This window comes from Leuresthes tenuis, unplaced genomic scaffold (genome assembly GCF_036924035.1).
Source record: "Leuresthes tenuis unplaced genomic scaffold, fLeuTen1.0.hap1 SCAF_7, whole genome shotgun sequence".
Lineage (NCBI taxonomy): Eukaryota > Metazoa > Chordata > Actinopteri > Atheriniformes > Atherinopsidae > Leuresthes > Leuresthes tenuis.
In genome coordinates this window covers 9,710,915-9,724,137 of record NW_027325361.1, presented here as the reverse complement: position 1 = coordinate 9,724,137, position 13,223 = coordinate 9,710,915, and the positions used below count along the sequence as shown (strand labels likewise).

Genomic DNA, 13,223 nt, shown 5'->3' with positions numbered 1-13,223 from the left:
ACTACAAAAAATTAAGCCAACAGCCTGCTGTGATTGGACAACTGTAACTGATAGCAGAAACACTGAATTTTGACAGTGATGAAGAGAATGTAATTAATCTAGATTGGTCAGATCGTAGCCCGAAACACGATCCGCCTAATAAAATCAAATTGATACCAATTTGGTATATACAATGTGTGCATTGTTAAGAAGTCATGTGTTTCCAGACAGAAAGGTCAGCTTCAGGTGGACGGAGCCACACCCACTGTACCAGACCATGACTGCTCACCACACAGCTTGACATTATCACCATATGATCTATGATTGCTGCACTAACTGTTATTACAGTACTGCAGCACTGTTTACCGTCATCTAACTGCCACATTTTCTATAACGGTCTCAATTTAAAGATAAGCTGCTTCTAATAAATATGCAGTCTCATCCATGTAAAGAGCCAGCCATTTAATTTTACAGTTCACTTGATGATCTTCATAATTCAAGCCTGAAAGTAAACCAAAGTAATCCATCAGCTGTGTGTTTGACCCCCGAGATGAGTCTAATAAAGCTAAAATATGACCAGCAGCAAGGTCACCCGAAAAAGACTCGACTTCTCACGCAGCCAACATGCAGCTCAGCATTTCCTCAAAAAAAAGGAAAAGAGAGGAAGAACAGGAAGCGTATCCGTTGATCATGTAATGAATAACTGTAAGATAGGCAAAGAAGCAGATGCAGAGAGAGGCATTAAGCAGAGAGTCATTAGGCACAACCCACTGCTGGCATTATATCAAACTGCATATCATTCATCAGCCCCTTCATTTATGAAGCAGTGGGAGGGCACAAACCAGTGGCTCGGTCTGCCTGCTGCAGCAGAAAACAGCTCTTCTTTTAGGAAGTTCAGAGAGATGCTTTTACCTCCCAGTGCTGCCCTCACAATGCTGTATTTAAAGAAACCTGTGTGACACTGAACCTGACTAAATCTGTCTGAGGCAAAGCTGAGGTATTCGACTCGCTTAAGAGGCAGAGAGAGCAGCAGAAGAGCGAGAGGCTGAAAGTGCAGATCCCTGCTTAATACATTTTCCTCATGCATTTTGTAGACCGTAAAGAGCATTTATTAATGCCAAGCACCAAGGATGGAGTTAAAGAAATTTAAAGGGAGGAAAATATACCCTAAGAATCCCACCGCCGCCTCAGAAAGGTCGCGTGCATTCAGATCAGAACTAGGGTGAGAAAAGGGTTTCATACGCCAGCTTTGGACTCACTCTAAGTGCAAAACCTGCTTACTCCTCTACACTTCATAGAGTACGGCATAATCTACATTACAAAAAAGAACAAAGCAAAATCCTACAAGAAGTTCATGACACAGTCAGGCCTGTAATCAGAGAGCGACTTACATTTTAATTCCTTAATCTTTTGAAATTGGCAGTCATGAACTAATTTCAGAACAGTCGTGAGGAATACTTGTATCTACAACGCATTCATCTGATGTTCTATGAATTTTGTCCAGATGACAGAAGTTTAACTGAGAAACACTAACCCTGAAGATAAAATATGGATAAAAGCAAAGGGTAAAATAAGGTTTGTTCAAACCAACCCCGTAACTTTGCATCATTTTCCCAGCGCCACTCTGAGTCCCGCTGCACGTCCCACACAACGGTGTTGGCTTATTGGGCAACCAGAAAATACATGACCCAATTTCTACAACACAGAATCTTATCAGCACTAGCCTCAGAGGTAACACGTTCTAATTGGTGCAACTTTTACGTTGCATTTTCTAATGACGGGCGCTTAATTAATCCCTGAAACGCAGGCCTGTGTGTGTGTTGGAGCTACAAAGGAAGACGGCTGAGAGGATCAAAGTCACTGCGGTCTACAGTGTAAGGATTAGGAAAATATGGAGGAGGCATGGAGACAATTGAAGATCCAAGACTCCAGAGAAGAAAATCCTTCCAGACTGCCACCAAAGTCTTAGCTGTACGGAGAAGTCACCCTGTCTGCCCTGCTGGGTAACTGACACTGACATGTGTGAGGCCAGTTATGAGATATCATGGTAATCCCACTGAAATACTCAAACCTCTCACTCATAACCAATGCAAGCGGGAGGAGGAAGTTTCCACAAAGAATGGCAGTCCCTCTTGTAAACATCTCATGCTTTATCTTTGATATCAATCCATGAGGGGGTTTGGGGCAGATAATGTTATATTTCTGTAGTTTTTTTTTCTTTTTATTTGCTGTGAAATTAAACAGAAATTGAACACAACGCATATGGTCCTGCAAAACAACAACATGAGTAACAGCTAAATGTATTCTTCTATGCAAAGAGCATTTTATTAAAATCATTACTTTTCTTCTTTAAAGGTTCTTCTTGCTTCAAGGAACCTGTCTCCAAAAAGGTAGGCATGCAGTACAAAATGTGTATGAATTCGGGGAGACATGATTGATTTGGAACACATTCAGTTGAAAATAGTCCATACTGTCATCTATTTAACATTTGTTTTTTTCAGAGAAGGCTTTGGTTATGGAGACATGACTCCATAAAAAATTTAAATAAAATCAAGACGCTAAACTGCAGTGCAGAGCATAAGACAACAAAAAAGCAGGATTTGGGGATCAAATCTTTAGCCTTCCTCTCTGGATTAACCCTCACTGATTTGCAGGCTGATTCCATGTCTTCTTGTTTCTTTGAGCTCGTCTCTTTTTACTTAAGAGTGAAAATTCATAGGATTTTATGTAGTGTGATATTACTATGATATTTTGCCCCAAAAAGAAAGTTGTTTTTTAACCAACAACGTGCAAGCAACACTTTACTGACGCTCTACTTTCAGAAATTAAAACTCGATTTTCTAAAAACAGGTAAGACAAACTGATCCTCTCAAATTTTAAACACGTTGCCAAACTTCCAACTTCACATCCAAAAACATTTAATCGTGGAATTAGGAGTCACGGTTAGAAAATGTAAAGCCAGCATTTAGTTCGTCACAGCTTTGAAAACATGATTGACTCTTATCATCAGCAAGAAAAGCTGTTATTGTTAAGATATTCATACCTGTGAATTCACATGTTAATAAATGCTTGTGTTATGCCCCTATCTTCACATCTTCAGATTCCCAGTCCTTTCCTTTGCCCCACTGCTGCCTTCAACTACTGAAGTGACCGTAAAATCGAGCTAATATTTGCTCCACTGACCCTCCAACGTGTCTCTGACCCATTCAAGCACCTTCCTCGGAGGATGACATCAGTCTGCTCTTCCAGTCAGCCCCAGCTTGCTCAGGTTACCTCGACAAAGAGTGGAAAGGAGCGCTCATGTGCTGACAGCCCACTGCATCACTCTGCAGCAGTACTAGCAGGGAGCACAGCACAGAGGCTGTCTCTGCACCCTGCATGCAGGAAAAACAATCCACATCGGCAGCTGAGGCTCCCTACAGGATATTGTAGTCTAATATTGTGGTCTGATCCAAAAATAGCCTCACTTGGAAACCATGTAAAGAAACAACTATGATATGGCCTAATTACATCTACTGTTGCATGTCACGGGAGTGAAAACAGACAGAACGTTCAGTCTGCTTTACATAAAGATAAATATTTTAGCAATTACAAGGAGGCAGACAGGCATTTTCTGTATTGAAATAACAAAACATGCACCTGCTCTATATCAAATAGGCTGAAAACTACAATTACATGGCCGATTAGTAGTCTGGTCAGAGAACAATAGTTCAGAAAACCATGGCTGGCAAATACATTTGTTTACCAGGAGGAATGATTGACAAAACTGGAACTCATTCAATTAAAAGAAACGGGCAACCAGTCATAGCCTATTAGTAGCCTTTAAGGATATAGAATAACAACCCGTAATAATACTAGTCACTGTGGCAATAAGCTTGGGACAGGAGGTAGGCTAAATGGCTACACCATAAAACAGTAAGGTCAAAACATAGCTTCTGGGATGTGCATAATGAAGCCATTTTCCAGAGCACAGGATAAAATATCAACATTTCTGAAAAAGCTGCTGCCATATAAATATGCAACACGAGACAGAGACATTATTAACAGGTCTGCACTGTGGTAATTTGATCATTTTGGGACGCCCTCGTGGAGACAAAAGAGCTGTGCCGCTGTGATGGTGCGCTGCTCTCCTCATTTCCTAACAGCACGTTCACCTGTCCTCTCCTCCGACGGTAAACCGCAACGTCCGAAGCCTAACGGGGACTCTCGACTCACCCAGTACTCCAGAGGAGCTTTGTTGAGGGGCAGCGCCTGGGTCTGGCTTCTCCGCGTCTCCCTGCTGTGACCTGTGTCTGTGCCGGGAGCTCTCGGAGCCGTCGCTGGAGGTGGTGGCACCACCGGCGGCCGCCGCAGCGGTCCCCGTGTCGGGCATGCTCTCTATCAGCGAGGAGCAACGCAAGATGAAGATATTCTCCGGGAAATTGTGCAGTGGTGTCGCATCTCAGGAGGAGGGCAAAGCATGGATGTGGCAGGGTGGCCGGTGGGGGTCCGAGGGAAGGGCTAAATGAGTATGAAAGTGAAGTGAAGGTTGTCGGCGCAGCGGCGGATCATCCTGGTGGTACTCTGGGGCAGGATGCGCGGCTAGATGGAGAGCGCTCCTCAGACTACAAGAGGAGGGACAAAGAGCGGGAGGGCGAGGGGAGGGGCTGGATGACAGACACACACATCCACCTCACTCCGTTCAACAGTAGTAACCTGATAATTGAGTAATGTCCTTGATCATTACAGCAAAATTCAGAGCTCATTGAAGAATTACCTCATGCAAAATGTAACCATAGCCTGGTAAGATGGCTGTCACCACAAACCCACTGAACTCTCCTTCAGCCTTTGTAGGATCTAAATGGTCATTTTAAACATGTATAACCTTGAATTTCCATCTTTCATTGACCCCTGCAAGCGACCAGGCCACAGATTGATACCAGAAAAGATTATACTACATTAAGGCAAAGCTGAAATAAAAAGTAAAATGCATGGCTTACACTCCGATAGCATTACTTAACTGGCAATATGCCCATTCCAAGGATCAACAAAACTGTATTTTATTATTGTTTTTCTCAATGTACCCACCTTGAATTTAGATGATAACAGTGGTTGGCTAATCCTCTCAGACGGACAGTTGATATCTGCAGTACAGCAGGTAGGATAGTGCTCCTCTGGGAACAGGACTGCACCATCCTGTCCTGGAAGATTAAATAGACTATGACTTATTTATCAATGCAAAAATATCCTCATAGATTAAATTTTCATTGATGTTCAGGTATTGGTACAAGTTATGTCACTCTTTAGTTGAACTAACTCCCTAGTGTGCACGCAGCAGCTGCATACTGTTTGTTTCATACATAATGTGACTTGATCTGCTGTCAGTCCACCAAAATACAGACAAATCATAAGTATAAAGGCTATTTACACACCAAATGATGTCATCATGTTTGCTCCCAGTCAAGGATAGCCAACGCCTTAAACAAATGCACTTTCTTCCAAACAAACATTTATGTTTCAAATTGTGTCAGAACGATCCTCTACTGGTGACATTTGCGCATTTGAGCAACCAGAGAGTAGTTGCTGTCCTTGACTAAGAGAAATTTGTGATCTGTAATCAGATCCACGGCCTGATTTGCAGTGTTCTTGCTCAGAGTATTGTTGGTACTCAACAGCTGCGAGGTGGCAGCTGTCACGCATTGTGGACACACGGAGCAGTCTATAAATTATTGAGGTCTCGGGTTAGACATTGCTCCCAGGCCTCAGGCCATGCCTCCTTAGCATGCACACAGTTTCTCTTCTTGGCCACCCCTCCTGGATGCTGTGTTTCTCTGTAAAGCTACACAAGCAGGTTGGCAGCCCTCCCCCTCGTATGGCTCACAGCTCAGGAGCACCTCATGTGCGAGCAGAAATTCTGCTTACTCACCAACCTCCAGGTTGACAGCTGCAAGGCACTGCAGTGGGGCACACACACATCAGTGCACATGTTGTCTATACTCTCTGTTTATGCTCTGCCATATGCATGCTTGTACAGGATGGAGGTCAGATGATCACAGCACTGTTCACTTTAGAAAGAAGAGACAAAAAATACTATCTAAACAAAAGAAAACAAGTGCTCATTTAAAATGTTTTACAGTTAGTGGCAATGTAGCTACAATGGTATCTTAATTAGAATATTACCTTCCTACAACCAAGTCCTGTGTTGAAATTGTGATGCTGCTGAGTTCAGTTCCTTCAGTCTAAAGAAATGTCTCACACTGTTGCATGCATGTTTTTGGACAGTGGGAGGAAGCTGGAGTACCCTGAGAGACACTGTTAATTCTTCAGCAATTTGATTTGAAAAAGAAAAAAAAACAGAAAGATGTCTGATTGATATATTATGAGTGGAAAAAAACAGGAAGAGATATTTTCTAGATTTAATCTAATAATTGTAACTGATTCATCTGCAGACAGATAGTAGAGTAATTAGATATATGGTGCACTGCTTTGCAAATTATTTGGGGTTATCTTAAGTATGCAATGTTAAATAGAATAAAATAACAGTGAACTAAAAAATAATTAAATCAATTATAAAAATTAAATAAAGCAGATCAAAAAACAATACAAAACAAAAAAGATTAGCTTGCGCTGTCTGAGATTTTACTTGAAAATTATACTTGAAATAAGCGCTGGAGGGGAATTACCAGTAAAAAAAGTAATATCTAGGGATAATTGTATATGCCGGAACTAATGAATACTACTACGGACAAGATTGAATGACGCACAGTAGGCGGGACTTACTCTAGAATGACAGGCTCTGAACAAATAGGACTTCAAAACATACTTACTGTGTGGAAAATGTTAACCAATCCCCCACAGCAGGGGGAGCAGCAACATACCAAACTGCAGAAACGACACGCGCGGAATGTGTTTGTTAATGAAGGTGTAACAGAACTGAAGTTCAGTCCCAGACGATGAACTTTCACTATTTACCGACTGATATTACTTTACCAGGTAATCCGGCCTGAAGCTGACCGGGGAACAAGTGCTGATAATGTTCCAGGTGGGGACAGAGAAAGTGTCGCAATGTCAGTCTGCAGGACAAGCAGCAAATAAATGAAGTAATTCGCTCAGTATTCTGTAATTATGCTGCCACTTCCATCCATTTACCGTGCGATATGGAGAGCTGCGGTCCAAACATTCAGGACAAGGTCCGTTCTCGAATTTATTTTTTTAATCGCTGACTTTAACTTTCACTTTGCTTCCTATTATACTCAGTTTAGTCCTTTGCTGTTATCAACAGTATCAGTGTATTTGTCTGCCAGCTCTGCCTTTGTCCTGGCTCATATTTAATGATTTATCTAGTTTTTAAACTCAGTTTCATTTGAATCCACTATTTACAGTTGTATTTCAGTATAGGGCATATCGATGTAGAGTAAATACCTGACATATTGGGAAATGACTTGTGTGTAGTCTTACATTTCTAACAAGTGTAATTAATAATGTGACGTTATCGTTTTCTTATCACCAGTGAAATAACCTCTCCCTGTCGACTCCTGTCCTCCTGTGATGGAGTCCCCGCTGGAATGGCCGATGCGGATACCATCTTCGCGTTGTCATCAGGTCATGGCAGGTGTGGGGTGGCGGTGGTGCGTATCAGTGGTCCTGCCTCAGCTACAGCCTTGAGGTGTATGGCACGGCTCACGCACCATCTGCCTCCACCCAGAACTGCCCTGTTGCGAAAGATCACAGACCCCCGCTCTGAAGAAGTTCTGGACCGTGGACTTGTCCTGTGGTTTCCAGGTGTGACACCTTGAAAAACACTTGACTTTCATTTCATCAGCTGGACTGAAAAGCAGTATTCAATATATTCAACTGGCTAAGGATAAAGTAACTCTCTATGTTTCATTTGCTTTTGTCATCAGCCCCTCACAGTTTCACAGGAGAAGACAGTGTGGAATTCCACATCCATGGTGGTCCTGCTGTCACTACTGCTGTCTTACAGGCTCTAGGTAACACACAGATGTTGTTATGAGTGAGATACAGTGTTAAACAACTTGATATAATGCAATATAGCACACAATATGAGATGTTGTGTGTCTGTGGTATGTGTATCTTTATGACCTCAGGCTCCTAACCTTTCAGAACAATCTGTGGCAGTCTATCACTTTGACTCAAAACAGGAAACAACACATGCACTCCTTTCTCTTATATAAAATATTTGCATTGGCAAGTCAATCTGTGATTTGCAGACTTTCCCCTGCAGTTTCCTTATTGGCGTCTAGAGGGCAGTATTGTACTACAAAACTAATTCTTGCTAATGTAAGCGTTTGTTAATCAAGAATGGTTGCTGTACAGTATATTTGAAAGATTTGTTTAGTTTTAAATAAAAAAGAGAGCCAATGAAAATGTTTGCAACATCATAGGCAGACTCTAATTGTCTGTAATATTTATTATACATCCTGACCCCTATTTCCCAAATGGTTGCATGCTCACCATTGTCTCCTAATGGGTTTTAAAAACCGTCTGAGACAACAATGTACATGTAACCTTGATAGCCTACAGATGTGCCTGTTTTCATTTCGAGTGAACCCCACGGTGACATACTGACCCCATGTTTGATCCTGCTCTGTGTGTGTGTGTGTTTGTGCACATACGGCATGTGCGTCTTTCCATTTCTTCAAGTTTTTGTTTGTGTGTATGTTTTTGCAGGAAGCGTGCCCGGCATGAGGCCTGCTGAAGCTGGGGAGTTCACGCGGAGGGCTTTTCAAGCAGGGAAGCTGGGTTTAACTGAGGCAGGTCAAGAGGAGTGTGTGTCATGACCTCTTCAGTGTTATGTTAGCCTACAGGGTGAATGTGGAATGAACAGACTCAAAACCGAACAGGGATTTCAAATGCATGAAATGTTAATATTAGCCCTTTTTTTTTCTTTTTTTTTTTTACATATTTTGCCTTCTGGCATTTATGTCTTGGGGTTGTCAAAGATTCCTACATAAATGCAACTTATGGTCCTCTGTAGATGAGGGAGTTTTTATGCTTTGAAATATGCAGGCTAATGCATTCATAGCTGTCTGCTTTGAGTCAGTTTATTAGTGTGTACAGTAAATTTAGTATTTATGAAAAAGCTTAAAAATGTCCATGCAAATTAAGGCAATGCAGAAATGTTGCCAAAGTGAAAAGAATTACTTTCATATTCTAGTAATCAATTTAATTATGTGATACTATAAACTCAAATTTCCCTGAAATGAATTTAATGTATAAACAACAGCAGGTAGCATAAACTATGCCCAAAGCATTACATTTCTAAAGCCATATAATGTCTTCTGTTAATAAGAGATAATGCACATTATGAGGGAAACTATTTTTTTTAATGCTGTTAGTGAGTTTAAATGATATTGAAAGAACTAGATAGTCTGTATAAATGCATAAGCATATGATTGATATCCTGTGTAATTCTTCTTGAAGGTGGAAGGACTTGGAGATCTGATCCACGCAGAGACAGAAGCCCAACGGAGACAAGCTCTTCGACAGATGTCCGGAGAACTGGGACGACTCTATCAAGACTGGAGCCACAGATTGAAACGAGTAGGTCTCCTGGTTGCTGGTGAAGTAGAAAGCGGTTTCATGCTATAGGCAGACAGATGGTTGGAGCATTTGTTGCACCATTTTGTGTCCAGTCTCAAACCAGATCTTAAACTCACTGAAGGAAATCATAAAGTGAAGCACAATTTTATCAAATGTGAAATCAAGACATTCATCTGTGAAGTAGTGGAAAAGGGATCTGTTTTATTTGGTACACCCAAAAACTGCTGAATGGGAAAAGTAACAGAAGTTATCAGCTCTGTAATTTCAGAGCAGAGGACCCTACTGAGGTATAAAATAAACGTCTGCAAACTAGACGTGAAAATGCACAACAGCTCACACAGGACAACACAACCTCTGCCTTATCTACAACAGAAGAACAGACTTTGCATTGTGGAGTCTTGAGGAGAGACACAGATTTACAGAATGTCATGGTATCTTGGTTGGTTTTTTTAAGCTGCATTCAGATGCCCAAAGCAGCATATGAGCAAATTTTGTACCAGAAAATCCAACCAGTCTCTAAATACTCATTCGCAAAGTTTTCCACAAGCATCCTTATGCATAACCATGATGCATGCTCATTATTCTCACCATAATTACATTAGAGTATAGTAGAAAAACTGATGGCAAACAAACTTAAAAGAAACTAAATAAAAATAATAACTATTCTTTATTTATCAAGTGAAAAAAAAGTTTTGTTTTATGTTGAATTTTCACTTTAAGGGTAAATTGCTCCATAAATGTGTACACGTGGTCTAAAGAATGCACGAGGTGTGCACATCCTCTCTGCCCAGCCCCTCTACAAAGACCAGTTTGTTTGTTGGAAAAATAAATGCTTTTCTGTGTACAATTATGCACCTGGCCCCTGGTCTTTGAGAGAAAGATGACTTCATTTAAAAAGGTCAAATGGAATATGTGTGCTTACGTTAAGGTTGTCATGATACCAGAGTTTCAAACTTATTACCAGTTCCCTGGAAAATATTCTACCATTTTTAATACCACCAGTGGAAGAGAAAGGACTTTGTTACCACTTTGTTTGCATACAGACCTATTGACATCTTTAGCCTTTATTTGGTCACCTGCCTAATTTTGGACATGATTTACTTTGCTTTTTTAATTTTAGACGAAACATGGCTGTGAAGGTGCTTCAGCATCAGCACTCACTGTGGTAAATTAGTCCTATGTTGCCAGCAGCAGCCAGCTCAGTGTTGTTCACGTGTTCGGCCGGCAGCAAGGGGAGGAGCTGTCTGTCTGTCTGCAGCGGGGCTTTGTGAAGTTGTGTGTTAACGGGAGGAAGCGAAAATGGAACGTCGTGTTGATTCCGCTTCAAATGACTATCTAATACTATGCTTATTTTTAGTGTCTGAGTAGCTTTTATTTAACAACACCAGCACTTGCACAGATTAAAGTATTGTAAAATGAAAACTTCTATATTATAAATCAAATTACAAACCACTTTACATAGATATTACAAAGAGGATACTGCTGTTATTGTACATCAATATTTAATTGTGCAAAATGTACTATATATCAAAATAAATAAAAAAAGATGACCTTGCTATCACTACATTATTTGAAGTAGGTTTATAGTAATCTAAAGTTAATGTAAAATATTAATTACAGTATGAGTTGCAGCCTCTTCCGCACAGAGAAGAGTCATCGTAAAAGTCTATTTCCGTTGGCGGGAATGACCTCCTGCACCTGTGCTTACTGCTGTGGAGCTGATGACAAACCACCTGAAAACACACGTTATTTGACCAGTGTGTTGTGTAGAAGGTGTGTAATATTGTCCGTTTTGTCGTATGAAACGCGGGCCTTTAGATTTCCTGTTGAAAAACAACATTCTGTCTAATTCCAAATGAGCTGGAAAGCAGAAACAAGCTGTACTCCTGGAGTTTTCCCTGCAGAGATGTTGGAAAGAACCTGTCTGTACTGAGCTGCAGGTCAGACCTCAGTGGTTTCACTCCCACACAATGCCTTTGTTCCTTTTTGGATTCTCTGCAGCTGTTTTTAGAGGAATCAGAGACTTCCTGTTTTCATGGTGCTGCAGAACGTGTAGTACGTGTGATCCTGTTCAATACTGAGAATCAAAATACTTGTGATACATATATGATTTGATATTTGAATATAAATAAATACATATGTTAGTTATTCACAGAAATCCTTCATTAACCTGTAAAATGCATGAATTTCAGTGAATGAGCGCATTGTTATATCTATTCTCATTTCTTCACATTAATACTAATCTATTGAATTAACAATTTAAAAATATCAACAATTAGCAATTGTTGATATTTTGTGTTAAATGTGATGGCCAAAGACTTAAAGTCATAAACCAGAACCAGTGTTATTTGTTATTCGTAACCGTCTTGGCATCACAATTGACTTTGTTGAGCCGTTCATTCCTCAAAGTTGTTCTAAAAGAGTCAAAGCAGAGTCAGTATTATGAATTATTGTAGAATATAGTATTATTCTAGTATTGTCCATCTGTTAACATCTGTCTTTAAGTTGCTTTTTGACTGGTAAAAACCTGAAAAGTACCACCAACACTGTGCCATCTGAGAAGTGTTTTTTTTTTCTTATCTCTAATGTAACTTATAGGCTTCTATCCTGGGGTCCCCACCCCCCTAAGGAGAATGCCAGAGATCACACAGGCACCTGAAGGGCTGCTGTTACACACTGAGGTGTGCTGGTAGTGTGTTTTATATAAGTAACTGAGTTAGTGAATTCTACAACTCTGCACAAACAGCTAACTGACAGCAGGTTTTTTTAGTTTTTTTTTAGATTAACACAATGAGACTAACAAGTATCTAAGTAAATATCATAACATTATAAGCACTTAGACTGGAAAAACACAGTTCCAGGTATTTATCCCATTCAGGACTACTTACCTGTTAGAAACAGCCTTTTAACACATTTTGTAACATTGAAAAAAATCAATGAATGAATAAAATGTGAGAGACTTTCAGAAACATCACTCCTGACTTCTCATCCCTGCAAGCTCCCCAGCTGTAGATAGAGTGAGTATAAATGGTCAGAGAGTTCAGTTTACCCTGAAGGAAAGAAAAAAATAGGCAGGTTTAACCCTTTAACATCCTGCTCCTGCACATTTTTCACTAAATGAACCTACCTTAACCATCTCTAAAACTTGCTTTAGATATGTAATGCTAAAAGGAAAGTGTGTGTTATGTTACTTTTTCAAAATGTCATCCTTTTATCATAAAGTGTCACCCCAACCATTTGTGAAAAAAAGCATTGGTTCTGTTTGTCAGCGCTCCTTGGAAAAAGGAAAACTGCAGGAGGTCAAAACTTCATCGTTATGGCAGTGGGCCAAACCCTCCTCTACTGTGACCTGGCACCAGAACCGAGCTGCCAGTCCAAGAGTTCTCCCCTGAGAAACATTAAGCTTTGGTCAATAGCTTTGGTTCCTAGAGTCATTTAAACATTATTTTGGACTCCATCCAAAATCCAAGCCAATCAGATATGTGCAATCTGTATGATGGTAGGGGTCAACTCTCCATCTGACACCTGAACAATGCCACTTTTTTCACCGTTCGCTTCCCACATTAGTGAACGGGGTAAAGTTTGTGAATCTGATGCATCCTGTTTTTGTGCAGCAGCACTACTATTGTGTTTATGTTCCACAGCATAAGTCAAGATACCGATCGGAGATGTGGTGGATATACAGTAGCGTTTGTCCCCCC

At 40.6% G+C, this 13,223-nt stretch overlaps 2 protein-coding genes across 3 annotated transcripts in view; one reads left to right on the top strand and one right to left on the bottom strand.

Moving 5' to 3' along the window:
- ano8b (anoctamin 8b) overlaps window positions 1-4,587 on the bottom strand; it is a 39,040-nt gene extending 34,453 nt beyond the window's left edge. For both annotated transcript variants that reach the window (XM_072389198.1, XM_072389199.1), the window contains exon 1: window positions 4,195-4,587. In XM_072389198.1, the coding sequence (XP_072245299.1) occupies window positions 4,195-4,351 (157 nt within the window). In that variant the 5' untranslated portion in view covers window positions 4,352-4,587. The remainder of the gene's footprint in view (window positions 1-4,194) is intronic.
- Window positions 4,588-6,735: 2,148 nt separating this feature from the next.
- The window catches only part of gtpbp3 (GTP binding protein 3, mitochondrial), a 29,268-nt gene continuing 22,780 nt past the window's right edge, over window positions 6,736-13,223 (top strand). Inside the window, exons 1-5 of the mRNA XM_072389183.1 lie at window positions 6,736-7,148; window positions 7,469-7,740; window positions 7,863-7,949; window positions 8,650-8,732; window positions 9,403-9,522. Coding sequence (XP_072245284.1) covers window positions 7,084-7,148; window positions 7,469-7,740; window positions 7,863-7,949; window positions 8,650-8,732; window positions 9,403-9,522 — 627 coding nt within the window. The 5' untranslated portion in view covers window positions 6,736-7,083. The remainder of the gene's footprint in view (window positions 7,149-7,468; window positions 7,741-7,862; window positions 7,950-8,649; window positions 8,733-9,402; window positions 9,523-13,223) is intronic.